This window comes from Rhinolophus ferrumequinum, chromosome 20 (genome assembly GCF_004115265.2).
Source record: "Rhinolophus ferrumequinum isolate MPI-CBG mRhiFer1 chromosome 20, mRhiFer1_v1.p, whole genome shotgun sequence".
Lineage (NCBI taxonomy): Eukaryota > Metazoa > Chordata > Mammalia > Chiroptera > Rhinolophidae > Rhinolophus > Rhinolophus ferrumequinum.
In genome coordinates, this window is record NC_046303.1 from 26,378,769 (window position 1) to 26,397,417 (window position 18,649).

Below are 18,649 nucleotides of genomic sequence, written 5' to 3' on the forward strand. Positions count from 1 at the left end.
ACTCATCTGTAACATATGCATAAATACTTACTGAATTTTTTTTATTGATTGATTCCTTTATATAACTAACACATCGATGGCTCTGTGGAGTTGACACAGTCCTTGACTTCACGGAAGGCTTTTTTTTTTTTTTTTGATTGGGGAATATTGGGGAACAGTGAGTTTCTCCAGGGCCCATCAGCTCCAAGTCATTGTCCTTCACTCTAGTTTGGGAGGGTGCAGCTCAGCTCCAAGTCCAGTCACCATTTTCAGTCTTTAGTTGCAGGGAGTGCAGCCCACCATCCCATGTAGGAATTGAATTGTCAACCTTATTGTTGAGAGCTCATGCTCTAACCAGCTGAGTCATCCATCTGGCCACCCCTCCGAAAGCTCAGCAGCAGCTCTGTTGTCTTCAATCTAGTTGTGGAGGGCACAGCTCACTGGCCCATGTGGGAATCGAGCCGGCAACCCTGTTGTTCAGAGCTCGCGCTCTAACTAACTGAGCCATCCAGCCGCCCCCAAGGAAGCTTTGAATCTCACTTAAACTATAGAACTCTTCTCCATAAATCAGATAATGTATTTCAGTAATAAGATTTAGTAGTAAAACAAAATGAGCTCTAGGAAAGGGAAAGGAAAACCATTTTGGGAGCAAATATTAAGGAAAATCTTGTTGAAAAGATGGTAGAAGAGATCTTTTTGAAAGAGGGAACACAAGAGAATCCCAAGTAAGGATCAAAAGCATCAGTAAAAGTCTTAGATGACCACAGGTAAGATGTGTTGTTCAAGAAAAAAGTGGAAACCATTTTAAGCAATCATTAGCTTTTTTCATTCTACAATACTTTTTCAAGTAACTATAATGTTCCTGGCATAATTTTAAATATAAACGACAGAGCAGTAAACAAAGAAACCAATGTCCATTCTGGTTGAACAAGATAGGTAAGGCATTTAATGATTATTCTAATTTCTCAGTGAATATGAAGGATCAAGGAAAAGGTTAAGGGGTGCTGAGGAAAGAGAAGAAGATGTACAATCATTTTGGAGAGTGCAAAGGTGGGCAAGTTAGTAATGTGTAGTAGAGTTTCTAGAGAGCACGGAGTGCCCATTTAGTCGTGTCTTTATAAAGGGATTGCTCAACACAGTTGCAAGTGTTTCTCCAGCCATGTTCAACTGCCTGAGTGCAGGAAAAGTATAGGAAAATAGTTGGTTTTGGTTGAGTTTGGGACTTTTCTAGGAAAGTACAAGAACGGGAGAGGAACAGGGAGTCAAGGGTGTTTTCAAATGAGTACTTGTAATAATGATGGAGTATGAAATCTAAGTTATGCTAGGATGGAGATGAGGTCACGAAGGGAATAAAAGATACTAAAAAAGTGATAGGGAAGTTTAATTGACAGTTTTAAATGAGTTTGGAGAATTTTAGTAAGATGAAAACTAAAGTAGATGAACTGAAAGGTTAGAGGAATGATCAGAAAGTAAGATGTTTCAAGATGACTGATGATAATAACATCACAAGATAAACAGAAGAACTAGTAATTGATGTGAGGTGCAGGAAAATGTCATCGGAGATGAGGAAGTACAATAACATGGAGTCCAGTGCCTTGGATATAATAACCACCTGGATACCAAAGCCACCAAAGTGGTAACAGGGGTAGGAAAAGAAAGGATTACAGTGAGGGACATTCTAAAGCCATTAATTAATTAAGTGTTGGTAGATGACTGCTACAGGGTGGATAACTGATAGTAAAGTTGATAACAGGAGCTTCAGGGGAGATTTTTGAAAGTAGAGGGAGGAGAAAAGAATAGGAAATGGCTAGGTAGAGTCAGCTTCCACTGGCAAAGATTAGGAAAGAAACTTCCTAAGAGATGGAAGATGAGAAACCATGAGATCCAATGGGCATGATGGTGAAAGGATTAGAGGATGGAAAAGAATGAGAATTGAAAATCGGGTTCTGCATGTAGATAGTGCTGTGGGTCCAGGTGATCATGGAAGACATCCAGGGCAAGCATAGGGTGGCGTAACTAGTTTCTTGGGATGAATATCAAGCATGTGAGATATAGTGGGTTTAGTTGCCATAGTCTCTCGGAGTAAGGCAGGTAACTGCTCTAAATTAAAATGCATGGTGCTACACTAGGATACTATTCTCCCCTGGAGCTCCTGGGGTGGTGGTGACCAAGGAGTGTAAGAATCCCTCTCAGATATCTGCTGTCCTGTGATCAAGAGACTCTGAGAGGTGGGGCTGTGGTGCGTTGAGCACAGGTCAGCTCACCAGGAGCAGATCAATACTTCCTGTTCTAGTATGTTGAATCTCCTGTAACAAAAGGCTCTCCAAAACCCTAAACCTAGGCTCTCAGACTTACAAAGGTAACTATAATTGTGTATTGAGGACATAAAGAAAGACTTGGAGGTGGGAGAGGGGTGGCTGTTGGACGACAGTGCCAAGATGCTCTGTGTGTCCCGAAGCCTTGACTATTTTGCCTGTACACTGCTGTGACTGAGGATAAGGGCACAGTGGTGTTATAGAAAACTAGCCTTTTGTTCTAAGGAAAATAAAGCAATGACATGTGGTTAGTTTTTTTCATTATTTGGTATGAAATGGGACTAATCCAAGTTTACTGAAATTACACTGACTTCCACACACAATTAAAATGCAAAACAAAGTGGAGTGTTCAAGGATAGACAATAGCAACAGAAAACTAATTCAGGGATGGGATGATTCTTTTAAATTTAATTCTGCAGGTAAAGTCTAAAATTTATAAGAATTTTGATTCCTTAAAAATGTGGAGCTATCCTTTTTTTAAAATCACTTTAAAGAGATAAAATTACACTGTAGTACTGCAGAAAATGAGACAGAATAGCTTAGCACTCCAGGAAAAACAAAAAGAGTTATTTGAAATGTTATTCAGCCCTCTCTCAAGATATGCTTTGAAAAATCAATGCTAATAAAGATCAGCATTGAGTAGAGAGTAGTTTAATCCTTAAACCAGTGCACTTGTTAACTTTTTTCAAATCTTCATAAATTTTACAAAGGGCTTTTTTTTTGTAGGAAAAGAAAAAACATTTATGCATATAAATTATTTGTAACCCTACTCTTAAAAAAAATCAATGCTTTTGATCAAATAATACATTTGGCTGCTCAAATATTATTCACTCCTTTTTTTTACACTATGTTTATTGATGGGAGAGCTAGAAAGGATATTGCAGCAGCATCTATTCTACCTTGATACCCTTACGCAGTACTATTCTAGGATTACCCCAAAGATAGGAAAACTACCTTCACATTTTACTACTGGTATGAAACATTTCCTTTTCTATTTCCTGTCGCTATGCTGCTTCAGCCTGTCATCCATCCTACATCCAGCTTAACAAACCTAAGTTTTGCCTGCCCTTTAAATCCTTCCATTAAGTAATTTCTCTGATGAAATGTATCTTGAATGTCTTAAGAAATCTGAAAAATGCTGTAACTCTGTGAGACATTACATACCCTCTGAATCTTTCTGCCCCATTATCACATAATTGTTTTCTGAATATATTTTTCCTATTTTTTTTCTATTCCTGTCCTAGATAGTTATTTTCAAGTATAAACACAATAGGAATATTTGTTTATTTTTCCCATGTTCATTATTTCCAATAAGCCAAATGCACAGACTTATTATCCATGTGCTTACTACTATAAGGAAATGCATTGGAAGAAATTGAAGATGCTAATAATCCAGTTGAGAAGATGCAAAATAAATGTGTATTTATTAAGCTCTTACTGTATGTGGCTATTGTTCTAGGTGTTAAAACACAAAGATAAATAGAAGCTATATTTCTATATCAACCACATATAGTAAATTGGGTATAAATACATGCAGGAAACTATGAAAGTTGTAAAATTCCAGTTTGCCAGCTCAAGTTATTAGTGAGCAACCTTCCAGATTTCTTTTTCACTGTGTGCTGTAGCTCTCCCTTTGTCTGCACTTTGATCTGAGAGCTCTGTAGCCTGGCTGAGGTCTACAGAGCTGTTCCTGTGAGTGTACAAGTAATTTCTTAACTGAGATCTGAGAAGAAATGAACCTCCCAGTGGATAAAAACATGGATGTCATGACACTTCCTGTGCAACTCCATTAAACTTCTTCTCTAGGTGTTATGGCTTCGAAATGTCTCTCTTTAATCAGGTTGCAATCTCTATCATGTGGGCTGCACAAGGTTAAGGTTTTATAAGAACGTTTTATAAAAATAAATGGATTGCCAGTGTGGAATCAATTATGGAAGTGAAAAAGAGTTACCATGATCTTATATATCAATTGCAAACTTGTAAAGATTGTGATGAATAGGCACTGGAGTGTTTCAGGGCTGTACCTTCGGTGACAGTTTCGCTTTCAAGTCAATAAACGAAGTAGAGTTGAAACACTGACATTTGATTGTTGCTTCCTGAACATCCCTGCCTATGTACCAGGTGATATCTAGATAGTTAATGACCAGAAGCTTCAATCTATAACATGCCAGTGATACTGAACTCACAGTCACCTACAGTCTCGGGATCCCTGTGTCTCAATTGTGTGTCTGTTGTCTACCTGAAGGTTAAAGAGGATTGGAGAGTTATTGACTCTAATAATTTTGACCTCCTGGGAAACAATGACCTGCTCCTCTTCTCCTCTTTTCCCTGTTACAAAACAAATAAATACCTTCCTAAGGGAAACCCCCAAAGCTAAATAAATGATAAAAATGATCATTTAGTTCATGTACTATTTTGAAAAGATTAATGAAAAATAATAAACATAAAACAAGAGGAAAATAACAGAAAGTGTACAAGAAGGATGGAGTCAAGCAGTAAGTGTGGGTGGGGACTGGGGAGAGCAAGAGAAAGATTATACTATAAAATCAGTGTTAAGGTAAGCTGCAACTGAGAAGAAAATTAGCTCTGAGATTCTGGTGAACAAAGGAAAAAAACAGAAGCACAAGGGCTTCTTAACAGATTGTCAGGAGAAATGAATTTTTACCTAGCTCTGAATTATTAGAGGAATTTATCACCTGGGCCTTAAAATAGGGGTCATTGAATAATATAATGGATGGAGACTGCATTAGCAATTTTATTAAAAGTCCTATTGCCACTTCTTAGATCTTTCCTAGATAAATGATATTTAATATGTAAAAACTTAGAGGTAACATTCAAACTACTACTGTCACAATCAAAATGCCCATGACAATATTTTCAAATACTTTAGTTCTCTGCTATTTACTACCACCAGTCCCTAATTCCCTACTCCATTACCTATAGTAGTCCAATTATTCACTAAAATAGTTAATACAATCATTAATAGTACAGATATCCCCCACAATGGGAAAAATGCTAAAATGTTACATGTGAACCCTAGACTCTGAAATTGGGACAAGACATACAAGGTGGCCCATTCCAGTGGATCTTAAACCTGCCTGTTCATTACAGTTCCCTAGCAAGCCTGTGGAAATCAGATGTCCAAACCCAGCTTTCAGAGATTCTCATTTAGTAGTTCAGGGTATAGGCTGAGAAATACATTTTTGATGTTTTTGTTTTTATTTTAAGAAATTCTCCTATGCAGTAAGACATGTAGGAATCACTCATCTGATCCATTCTCCCATCTAACACAGGAAACTTCAGTCCACGTTGTTGGAAGTCAGTGGCCCAGACCTTGTTGCAGCACACCCTGACTTCATGAGAAAGGATGTTTACAGTATTGGAAAGTTCTAATTGTCAAGTCATATTATTCTCCTAACACAATCACTTTAAGAATGTTTCATCTCATTTCTGATTAAGGTTTCATTGTTAGGTGCTGCTAACCCATCTACATTCCTCAGTTCCTATAGTTTAGGTATCAAATATTTCATGATCTTACAAAAAAATGTAAAGACATCATGGGGATTCTATTAAAATAACCTTTTAGGGAATTCTTTTGTAAGTGCATTGTGCCATGGGGCTATTCATCCTTAAAGTGTATATATTGTAAGTTGGAATATATTTTATTGAAATTGACAAGTCTTATACTTTATCTTTTTCTAATACTAAAAAAAATTGAATATGTTTATATCAACTGTCAAGTTGATATCTTCATGGTGAAAGTAAATCTTAATTATTTCCATTGGTTTTTAAGCATAATTTGGAGTTATTTACTAACAGTAATTATTGCTATTTCAAATGCTTCTCTAAAAATTCTGCCTCTAGGAAATGACTTTCATTTCACTACTTACAGCCTTGATGTTTAGAATTCGACCTGAATTGAAGATCTTACACTGTTTAACATGAATAATAAATGACTAGAATAATTTACAAGTTATGAATCTCAAATTAAGTGAATAACAAAGACATAAAATTTCACATTAAAACATGGAATATATTCTCCTAAGAAAGATTCATTAGACGTGTATATGAGTCCCATGTGGCAAACAGTGCTATGTGAAATGGCATGAAAATAAACTTAAAGTAGAGGAAAATAAATTAATTAGATCTGTCATATTTCTCAAGGGCAAAGAAATAAATATACAGAACAACAATTACTTCGCAACTGCACATTAGGAAGGCTAGTTGACTACAGCACTGTTTTCTCCATTCTTCACATTTTTTAAGTATAAATTGATTGAGTTTCCAATGTAAGTAGTCTTTGGGAGAATTTAGGAAATGATTAGACCAGATGAGACCTCTCATTGAGGATTGTCAAGGCACGTGGAGCTGGTGGCAATGTAATTTCTTCACACAGGCTGGTATTTGAAGATTCTTTTATCAGTGCAGAGCACAGAGGTTAAAAAGCTGCCTCGTTCCAGGGGATTCCGGAGTCAAGAAGCAGTCTCGGCACCGGGTCATCCTTCAGCTGCCAGCCAATGGAGGCAGGGACTGCATGGACCCTCTCTATGAAGAGAAGGTCTGCGAGGCCCCGCAGATGTGCCAAAGCTACAGGTAACCAAGTTAAAGAAGAAGCATTGAGAATGGGGCATTGAGCAAAATACTTCAAGTCCAACCCTGTCGCTCAGGCTCAGGGGAGACTGGGGTGTTTATGGCTGTATGTGCCATCTCTTGACTTTTTTTTAAAAGCAAATCTAAATTTGAACTTTTATCTATTTAAGTGTGTTTTTCCAGGACCCATCAGCTCTAAGTCAAGTAGTTGTTTCAATCTAGTTGAGGAGGACACAGCTCACACGGACCCAAGTGGGGATCGAACTGGCAACCTTGTTGTTAAGAGCACTGCGCTCTAACCAACTGAGCTAACCGGCCGCTACTTGACTGTTTAAAAGAGCTGCTCTCCCACTGAAATGATCTCCAGGGAGACAATTACTTGTGAAATTTCCAAGTTGTGTTATGAGCTGCAGGAGTTAGGGGGTATTTCTTACGTTGACATAAACTGTAAGGAATGCAGGAAAGTGGTTAATAATTACAAAACATGCTTTAGGAAGGAATTCTTTTTCACTTGGAGAAATAGCCTAAGCATCCTTCCCTTGTTCCACAGAGCACATGTTCCTCCTCAGTGCTGGTAGTCTGGCTCACAAAATGACGTCTTTATCTCAGTGACACCAATTAGATGTCTGTTCTACTCATTTGTGGCCACCTCAAAGAAAATTCAGGTGGTTGAAGTTATATATTATCATTTTGGTAATTATTAGAGAAAGTTTTCCTCAGGACTATAAAAAGAAAGCACCTAATTAAAACTTGATGTGGCATATAATTGCAATCCTGACAACAAATGAAATATTATGGCATCCATTGATGGAATGTGTGATCACAAAATAATACTTTAAGATGAAAATTGATGACAAATTTGCCATCTTAATTTATCTGTATTTAATTGTGAGATGACAAATAATGCAATTGCATGTTTATATGATGAACACTGACAACTATTAGCCCAAATGTATTTCTTTGGGGCATTTGTTTTTCGTAAAGAGTATCATTGCAGTTTCTGAGTTACCCCCATAACTCTAACCAAAAGAGCACTGTACAAAAGATTGATGACTTGAGTGCAGTTTCACAACTTGAATATAAACTAAATATAGCTCATTTAAATAGAATGCATCTGCTCTCTGGTACATCTGCTGGCAGTTCTAACCATTAAAAAGGCTAAGGGCTATTAGTAGTTTATTCTCATACAACTTGACAATGATGGATTCTGTCTCCACTGCCATAGGAAGTACTTTTATATTTCATGCTGCTTTTTCTAATGCCTTGATGGAGATCTAAATTAAATTTAGAGGATCGAGCATTGTCACATTTCTATTTGTAGTGGTCAAAGTCATGTTTCCATGCCCCCATATCTCTATAATTTGCCTGGCATTTTTGCTTCCCCTCCATGAGGCTTCTGTTCTTTTCTTGTAGGTGGAAGACTCACAAATGGCGCAGGTGCCAACTAGTCCCATGGAGCGTACAACAGGACAGCCCCGCAGCGCAGGAGGGCTGTGGACCCGGACGGCAGGCAAGAGGTGGGAAGCAAGCCTCAGTCCACAGCTGATTTGCTTTTCATCTCTCCAACATCTCTACCTTAACCACTAGCCTGATGCATTTGGCACTTTGATGCCATGCTCAGCCAACAGAGCAGAGCAAATGTGCATCTGCTACTACCCGTTCAGCTCACACCAGAACACAGAAACTTGTCTTTTAAATCGTGTCCTTTGTTCTTTGACACATTAGCCCATAACTCCTCTGGTTGAATTTTTCCCCCATTCATACCTAGAAGATAATCAGACCATGCTCTTGAAAGGTTTATGACATAGATTAAACTGTAGCTCGTTTGTTGTTGCTGTTTTAGTTTTTGGATCATGGTATACCATACTTTGCTTGTCACCTTAACAATCAATAAGATCCTTACATACTTAACCCATTTGCATTATATATTGTGCATGTATATAAAGTAATATAATTGGTTAACTTTCCCAGAAATTCTTAGCAATGGCAACCCTAACATTGCCATGGCTATCCCTGACTCTGTTCATATTCAGTACTGATTTTTAAATGGCAGATTTATGTACTCGAAACCTGCCATATGTGGACCACAATCTGTCTGCACTATTAGACAACATGGAATTTTGCAAAAGTGAATGATTGCAATGTTTCCAACTTGCCATGATTATTTACAGAGTATTATAAATAACACTTATATTCCAAGCTTTGGAACATGTTATTTATGCATGCTACAAATTCAGTCTTTAGAGAGTACATGATTGTTTTTACTCATATCGACTTTTAACATGTAGTTCTGCTATATACCTAGAATGTATAATTGAATACACTGCCACCTCTCTTTAATTCATAAAAATACGTTTTGCTCCCTCATTTGTTGTTGTGTAAATTTGATGATTATTCAAAAGTTTGAACATGGAATTCCAGCTTTTGCTGATGTGACCTAGGACCCCCTTTACTTTACAGTGAAAAGATTGTTTTCCTAATTTGAGAAAAATAGCTTCTTTTCTGTAAAAGTCTTCTACATTTATAATCATCATTTTAGAAGTCTTCATTTGAAACATAACATTTCGTTTACAAATGATATTAATTACCTAGTGATTTTTAGGATTTTATTTTTATTTATTTATTTATTTATTTATTTATTTATTTATTTATTTATTTTAAGATTTTATTGGGGAAGGGGAATAGGACTTTATTGGGGAACAGTGTGTACTTCCAGGCCTTTTTCCAAATCAAGTTGTTGTCCTTTCAATCTTAGTTGTGGAGGGTGCAGCTCAGCTCCAGGTCCAGTTGCCGTTGTTAGTTGCAGGGGGCACACAACCCACCACCCCTTGCGGGAGTCGAGGAGTCAAACCAGCAACCCTGTGGTTGAGAGCCCACTGGCCCATGTGCGCTTCGGCATTAAGAGCACGGAGCTCCAACTGCCTGAGCCATTTGGCCAGCCCAGATTTGATTTTATACACTTAATTTTCTTTATGTATCCTCCACCATCAGCTTTAGCTAAAAATAATAATAATAATAAGTCTCCTTTTACAGTTATAGAGATTTAGGTATTTAGAATTGAAAGGCATTCTCCCATTTTCAAGCCATTCATCGAGAAATTGAGTGATGTGAGACCTTCTTGTCATGCCCGCTAATTCCTCCTTGAATGAAGCATACATTTGCGTGCAATTTGGGCCCTACCTGGAGTTTATAATGAAAACAGATACGAGTTTGGGAATCAGGAAACACAAGTTTTAGTCCTTGTTCTTTCACTGGTATAGTGTGAGTCTATTCATCACTTCTGCTTTGTGGGTCTCAGTTTATTTAAGTGAAAAAAAGGAAAAGAGGGTTGGACCAAATGATCTTTTAGAATTATTCCAATTTCCATATTCTATAATCTATGCACAGATAATACTCAGGGATCCAAGTGTGAAATGAAAATAAGTAAAGCAGTTGAAGGCCATATTTTCATAGAATGCCACTGGAAGATATAGTGAAAAGAGCTTCAGTTCCAAACTCTACTCTGTAATAATTGCAGAACTTCAGGTGGAAAGAGAAAGTCATTTCTGCATAAAAATACTAAGAAAAACCTCCTTAACTTCCATATGAAGATAATCTTTTTCTTTGTTGCCTCGCTAGATTAAAGTGTTTTCTCTTTATTTTATTTTTCCTTAGAGCCTATGTTTCTATAGAAATATGAAACAGGGAGAATCGAGAGTATAGAAATATCTTTTGCATATGGCATAAAGGCAAAATTTTCCTCTTTGTGGTCAAGGTTTCAAAACTCTGCATGACTGACCCATCAGATTCTTGCTATTTTAATCTTTGTCTTTATCTTGTCAGAAACTTAAAAAGTGCCAACTTGTACTGTTTGTTCATGATTAAAATAATTGTGTAGTAAGGATTAGCATCAATCAGCAAAAACTATAGAGAAGCTATCTGCTTTCTGTCTAATACGTTAGACTTTCTAATTCCAGTCGCTAGTTCAATATGATGGCATTGAGAAGACTGTGTCAGGAAAGAATGAAGATGTTCAAGCCAAGCAACTTACATTTGATGAGGGAAATGAGATCACTGGTAACATCACCCACTATGTATGAGTTAAAAATTGTAACTGATCCATTGCAAAAGCAATATTTTAAAACTAAAGAGCTGAAGAAAGACCTAAAGGAGGAACTAGGACTTGTACCATAATATCAGAATAACTAGAAAGGAAAAAAGAATTCAAAATAAGACCAATTTTATAAGTTAAGCATTTGAGGTAAGAAAAAACAAAAAAACATTAAATGTGTTCACAGAAAAGTAGGTAGATTGAAACACTGAAGATGTGAGCTAGAGCCTGGGGTGATTTTGTATAAGGCTGTAAATGTCAGGATCAGTATTTTAGACCTTGTTCAATAAGTAGTAGGAGCAAGCAACTGATGAAAGCAGTGTTTTATCCTTCAGCATGTACAGAATAAATTAGAAAGACAAGATGCGTAGGTCTGGATGCCAGCTTAGTATGTTCTTGTAGCAATGCAAGGGTGAAGTAATCGGGTTCAGACTGGAACCACGGTGTTGGGAATGAGCACAAATAAATGGATTTTCATCATACAGTAGAGGAAAATAATTTTAGGACTTGGTGGCAGAATAGTAGCAGAAATAGAAATAAACAAATCAAAGGTGATTATATGATTCTTTAACGCCAATATTTTTTGCTTGAAAGTAGTTATAATATTGGTGAACATTCCTAGGTCTGACAGTGGAGCTGGTCTTAGAAAGTATATTTTGTATATTATGCATTAGAGGTGATGGCAGGGGAGCCAATTAGAAATGTCCAAGTATGCATTTGAAATGTAGAAATGTAGCTATAGAAATAGCTTAAGAAAGCAGTTAGAGATTTGTGTAATCCCCGTAAAGGGATTTGATGAAGTCATAGGAGAAACTAAGATCTCTAAAATACATTATATACAGGGGGGAAAGAGGTTATTGTATTTTACCATTAATAGATTTTTTTCTCTAACCTGTTTGCATTTGTAGACGATTTAAGCATTTCTTTTCACCTAAAGAACTTAAATGATATTAACTTTAAATTATTATTTTTTTGCTTGTGTCAGAAATGATACCATATGAACTAAAACATGAGATAGCTAGCTTCACCATTCTGATTCCAAAGGTAGAAACTTTTTATTGCATAGCTTTTATCAAACTATTAGTCTAGATCAGTGGTCAGAGAACAATGGCCTGTGTACCAAATCCAACCCACAGCCTGGTTTTGTAATTAAATTTTATTAGAACACAGCCATACACATTCATTTATCTATTGTCTGTGGCTGCATTTATGATACAAGGAAAAGTTGCGTATAGTCAGCCCTCTGTATCCAGAGGTTCCTTATTTGCAGATTCAACCAACCAGGGATGGAAAATACCCACCAAAAAAAAACGTTAGGTTGTTGCTGACGGGTACTATGTGATTTGGCCTAGGATGGTTATATCTGAACTGAACATATACAGACTTTTTTTCCTTTTCATCATTCCCTAACCAATACAGAGCAACTATTTACATAGCACTTACATTATAGTAGGTATTATAAGTAATCCTGAGATGATTTAAAGTATACGAGAGGATCTGCATAGGTTATATGTAAATACTACTCCATTTTATATAAGGGACTTGAGCATCTGCCGATTTTGGTAGCCAAGAGGGTTCTGGGACCAATCCCCGCAGATCCTGAGGATGAATGTAGTTATTACAGAAACCATATGGCCCACAAAGCCAAAAATATTTACTATCTTAGCCCTTTACAAAAAAAGTTTGCTAACTCCTGATCTAAATTCTAAAGCCATGATACAGTCACAATTTCTAGTAGTACTGAATAGTCATTACCCTATTGGATTAGAAAATCTGCAAAGTTTATCTGGTCACTTGGCAAAAAGTTTTCAAATTCAATTCATCTATGAAGGAACAATTTTATAGTTATAAGAGCAGTGTACTTTAAAGACTGTCACAGTAATAAAATATATACCTTTAGGATAAAATTGCTGCATTCTTTGGGGGAATTTAGGAATAAAATGTGACTCTAAAAACTGTAGTAGTAAAAAAAAAAAATTTTAAGAGTTAGAGGTGAAACCAGATAAAACATTGGATAAGGAAGATAAGAGATAATGTCTAAAAGTACATAGGAATTTATGATTATTTATGACCTATTTTTTTTTAGTGTATGTACTGCTAAAGCGAGCACACCTATTTTTTTTAATTTGAAAAGTGAAATAATGATGAAGCAAAATTTTGTATCAACCGTTCCCAGAATCACCAGTAATTTTTGCCCAATTTTCTCTAAATTGGATTAGGTACTCTGCTACAAACAGGATATTTTTCCTTAAATTCATTGTTTCTGTAGAAACATTAGGAATCTTTTGTAAAATAAATGCTTAAAACTTTGTATTAATAGCTATATCAATCTAGCTTGGGCTGCCATACAAAATACTACAGACTGGGTGGCTTAAACAATAGAACTTTGGTTCTCACCATTCTGCAGTCTGGAAAGTCCAAGACCAACATGCTGGCCAACTTGGCTCCTGCTGAGATCTCTTTTTCTGGCTTGTTGTGACCTTATAGGGTAGAGAGAAACAGAGCAAGCTCTCTGATCTCTTCTTCTTCTTTTTTTTTTTTTGAACTTTTATTTATTTTAAGTGTGTTTTTCCAGGACCCATCAGCTCCAAGTCAAGTAGTTATTTCACTCTAGTTGTGGAGGGTGCAGCTCACAGTGGCCCATGTGGGGATCGAACTGGCAACCTTGTTAAGAGCACTGCACTCTAACCAACTGAGCTAACCTGCTGTCCCTCTGATCTTTTCTTACAAGGACATTAATCCTGTCATGAAAGCCCCACCCTCATGACCTCATATAAGCCTAATTACCTTCCAAAGCCTTCATCTCCAAATATATCACAATTTATATTTGTGATATAAAGTGTTAGGGCCTCAACATATGAATTTGGAGGGGACACAATTCAGTCCATAGCAATGATAAAGGATCGGTGTCTTTAAAAGAAATTCCCATCCCAGCGTACGAGCTGTACATTTGTTAGTATTAATCTCTCTAAGAAAGCTACGAAAACAGGATTATACCACCAGTCCCTATAAGCCAGGTGAAACTGAATATCATTCAGTATAATTTGTTCTTTTATAAAAAATATATTTATTGAATACATACCACATGTTTCATGTAGCTTACATGGTACTGGGCCCAGCCTGTCAAGAGAATAAAATTATATAACAGTTTCAGTTAATTTCTTATGGTAGGAAACAAACTATAGATATATATGATTCAGGTTTCAAGCATGGTAATAACACATTAGTAATGTATATACACAACAACGATAAGAATTGGAAAAAGATAAAATGGTAACCACTGATAGTGCACAGTAACAGAGAAAATGGCATTTAAATATAGGATGACTCAAGCACAAAGGCAGGAAGTAAAATCTATATGTTTGATGAATAGTGCATTGACCAGTTTGCCTAGAGTTCCTGTGAGTGAGCTGGAGGCAAGGGGTCACACTCTGGAGGATTTGAATATCTCCAGGAGTATTTGAATACCAGAAGGAGGAAGAAGAGGCAGGGGAGGAGGACTTCTCTCAGTAGAAAATTAGAAATAGTAAAGAATCTTAGCAAGGCTTTGGATATTGACAATGGTGTATTCCAGGAAATTTTATCTAATGGTATAAGAACTAAAAAGAAAGAAGAGAAAGAGAGATTTTAAAGAAGAAAGAAGTGACAGGATTTGAGAACTTTAAAACTTGAATCATTCTTAAATTTCATAGGGAAATTTGAGAGGACCTTTGAAAGAAGCATCTTTTTCCTATAATATTGTCAATAAAAGAAATGCAACTAACATGAAATTATGTCCACCTTCTATTTAATTTTTAAGTGAATAGCTGGCTTATATTTGCTTCATACTATTTGAGTCAGTTGTGTATAAACTTTTAGTAAAACTAACGTCTGTCTTTTCTCTTTACTGACATTCTTCAGTTTGGATGGCATTTAGAAGGCTATATTATGGGTTGATCAGTGACTGTGTCATTGAAAGCTACTCATATAGCTGTGGCTAGAGTCAACCATTATATTTGCATTATAAGTAAAAACATGGCTCATAATAATGACGATTTGAGACGGTTTACTTACTTTTTCTTTATGACTGCCCTACGGGACAATGTCAGTCACTACTACTTAAAATGTATGTACAGATGGTGCCAAACAAAATGTATATATATTTTTGGAAAGGAAAAACCTGTATTCAAGTTGTAATACACAAAAGATGAATACAAGTCACGTTTGACTTCTGCAATTACAAGAGGTGCTCAAAGCGGTTGCCACCAGTGTCCACTTCTGATTACGGCGAACTACTGCTTGAGCAACGTTGACCAAAGTGTCTATTTGTATGCATTTTTTTGGCACCCCCAGTATATTATTCCACTATTTATTACTATGTGACATATTTATACCAAGAGTCTGATACAAAAGTGTCATAGATTAGATGTTGAGATTTCATAAAAATAATTTCAAATTTGCTCTTGTTTGATCTCTATGTGAATTTCATGCTATTTCCTTGACAAGCATACTTTCTGTAAATTATGTGGAGCTAGAATAAATAATCCCCAGGAGCAACCCCACCTATCCTAATCCTCCAGCCCCTCTGTATCCTCACCTGCCAAGAATGCCCACTGTAATGTTGACGTGTCATTAAGGTCTCACATCAGTCAGTTTATGTGGAAGCCAGCATGATTCTAATATAGACCAGAAAAAATAAAAAAAACACCAACTTCAATAATATGCCTCACATAGCAGGAACCCTCCCAGCCCTGGGGGGGTCCTCACCCTATATCACTTATTGGTTAATAAGGTTATAAACAGAAAGTCTAGAAAGAAAAGACAAAGTTCTAATTCTCCCTTTGCCAAAATTAAATAAATACTGTAGTATGTGAGATATAAGTATTTACCATTTATGCTGTTATTTTGAGTGAACCAATATACTGAAATCTTATGCTTAAATTAAGTGTCTTAAACTGTATTGATTCTCTTGGTATTTACTCCTTTGCTTAAACTCTGGCCCAGTTTGTTCTTTTTAAAAGATTACATTTTAGAGGCATTGTTGGGATTATGCCCAGAATATCTGGGCCAACTTATCTCAGTAACTCACATTAATCTATTAATTTTTAGAGATTGTTATGCAATAGGGAGAAAAAGAACAGAAGAGGGAAACAAACTAGATAGAAAACAGCAAAGGAGCTTGATTTAAAGAAATTTGGCCCACGCAACATCTTTAAAATCTTCTTTTTGCTAATATATTTATAAATTACCCAAATATTTTTGTATACTTCATTTATATAAGCTATTATGTTCAACTTCCAGATTTTTTTCTATTTTTTAAATCATTTCCTCTAATTGTCTAAGAGTATTAGCACCCTAGTCGATGGGGATTTTGGTTTTATTTCTATGTCTAGGAGAGCCCTGTCATAAAATGATTATTAGCATTTCCTAATTTGAAAGTAGTTCTGTAAAATCAGCTTGACACGGATGTGACTGCCATGGTTCTGCCAAGCTTCATTTGTTGTCATGCAGTTAGTTAACCCTTCCCAGGTCCCAGTAGGGGACCTCGCTGACCTCAGTCTGAGCTAGTCCACTGGGAGCTGATTATTATTTCCTAGTAAGTCCTCCTACAAGAACGTTCATATGTTATGAGCATCAATGAGACTGGGGATCATTGATAACTATTTAGGATCAGTTTTAAAAAGTGCATTTTTCCCCCCTTTCTGCCAGTTACATTCACAACATTAATTAGGAAGTATAATTTGGCAAATGTGTCGGTGAAAATCTCTCTTACACGGAGAAAGATGAGGATCATTATATCCCCCTAGTAAACAACAGGAGCCCTCTTGCATTATTTATAGGTTTGGTCTTCTAAGCACAATTAGGTCTCTTGGTATCTAACTCCGCTCACATAAAGCTTTTACTTTTTCATTCCTACATGATTCATTCTCACTATTACCATTTTTTTTGTAACAGTATAAGAAAAATCACTCTTCTAATCACTCTTCTAATCAGCTGAACATAGTCTGTCTCTAGTGCTACCCAGACGCTGCTGTTGTGGGATAAACCATGGTAATATTGTTCAATTTAACAAATCAGGTCTCAGAGCTCCTCAAACTCTTTGTTACATATAATCCAGAAGCTTTCACTGCAATTGGGCATTGATCTTATTCTGATTCCTGTAATGAACTTCTCTGTGCACATTTTAGATCTAGTAATTTATTTCACACTGATTATTGCAGGGAAATGACAACATGATCTTACGCACTGAAGGGTATTCCCATAGACCAATCAACTCCTCCTTTCTTTGCATCCTGAATAATAAAGGCGTTTCATTCCTGCTTAACAAAATGAAGATGAGCACCTGCATTGTGAATTCTGTTAGATTCACTTCACAGCTGCATCGGTAGCCTTTCATTTACATACTGATATATGCGTAACACCAATACCCTTGTCCTTTTAGCTCAAACCAATGTTATCTGTTCCCCTTCATTCCAGGAACCTTTATTATTCTCCTTTTTGAAACACAGCTCAAAATTCAACATACATGAAAGCAGTCTGGAATTGACTCTGCTTGTTTTACTTATTAATCTTTTACAATTTAAGTTGATGGGGAATTTCAAAGATACACAAAAGTAAAGAGAACAGTATAATGATTACTAGTAGTGTAGTCATGACTTCCTCAGCCTCAACAGTTTGTTGTTTTGTTTTTCTTAATTAAAGTTTATTGGGGTGACAATGGTTAGTGAAGTTACATAGGTTTCCAGTGTAGAATTCTGTGATACATCATCTATATATCTCATTGTGTGTTCACGACCCAGAATCAGTTCTCCTTCCATCACCATATATTTGTTTTTAACATGTTGCCATTATTGGTTGTCTGCCGCTACTCACATACTTAAAAAGATTTTTCTGGGATATTTTAAAGCAACTTCAGAGAAGATATATATACCATCCATAAATAGTTAATTATTTTTTAAAACATAACAGTAGTAGTATTATAATACTAAATAAAATTAACAGTAATTCTTTAATATCATCTAAAATTCAGACCTTGTTTAATTTGTCCCCCCGTTGTGTCGAAACTGTTTACGATCGTTTTGTTTAAATCAGGGTTCATGAAGATCTTCACGTTGCATTTGGTTAGAATATTTCCTAAGTCACTTTGAACCTAACAATTCTAGTTCCCTTTTTCAGAGCATTTAGTTGTTGAAGAAACTGGCTTTTTATTTATCTTTCCAACATTTCCTCAGTTTTGATGGGTTGAGCGTGTGTGACTTGATTTATATGTAACCCACAGTCAATCATATGGATGTCTCCCAGGCTTTTAGCCTGCTGGAAGCAGCCTGACCATGACTCCTAAATAAAAATTACTGTGCCTCTGTAAGTAAAATAAAATTATAAATGAAATAAATTAATATAATCAACAGAGTTTCATGTGGAATTTGACTTTACAATAATTACATTGATATTTGTTGACCTCACCAAGAAGCTTTCATGGTGAATTATCCATAGGGCAGCAAGCAACATGGTTTGCGCCCATCTTTCTAACAAGACCTCAGCCCAAAGGGGCACTTGCATAATCATTATACACAAGACACACATGCTCCACCTGTAAATACAGATACAATTGTCCAAGTACATGTAGCTTTCTGGTGTGCTAGGAAATGATGCTTAGTATGATGAATCTTTTCTATACTACAAACCACCCTGTTTT

General features: G+C 36.2%; 1 protein-coding gene across 1 annotated transcript in view; it reads left to right on the forward strand.

The window, feature by feature from the left end:
- THSD7A (thrombospondin type 1 domain containing 7A) overlaps nucleotides 1-18,649 on the forward strand; it is a 626,307-nt gene that overhangs the window by 547,939 nt on the left and 59,719 nt on the right. The window contains exons 12-13 of the mRNA XM_033088067.1: nucleotides 6,755-6,887; nucleotides 8,298-8,401. Coding sequence (XP_032943958.1) covers nucleotides 6,755-6,887; nucleotides 8,298-8,401 — 237 coding nt within the window. The remainder of the gene's footprint in view (nucleotides 1-6,754; nucleotides 6,888-8,297; nucleotides 8,402-18,649) is intronic.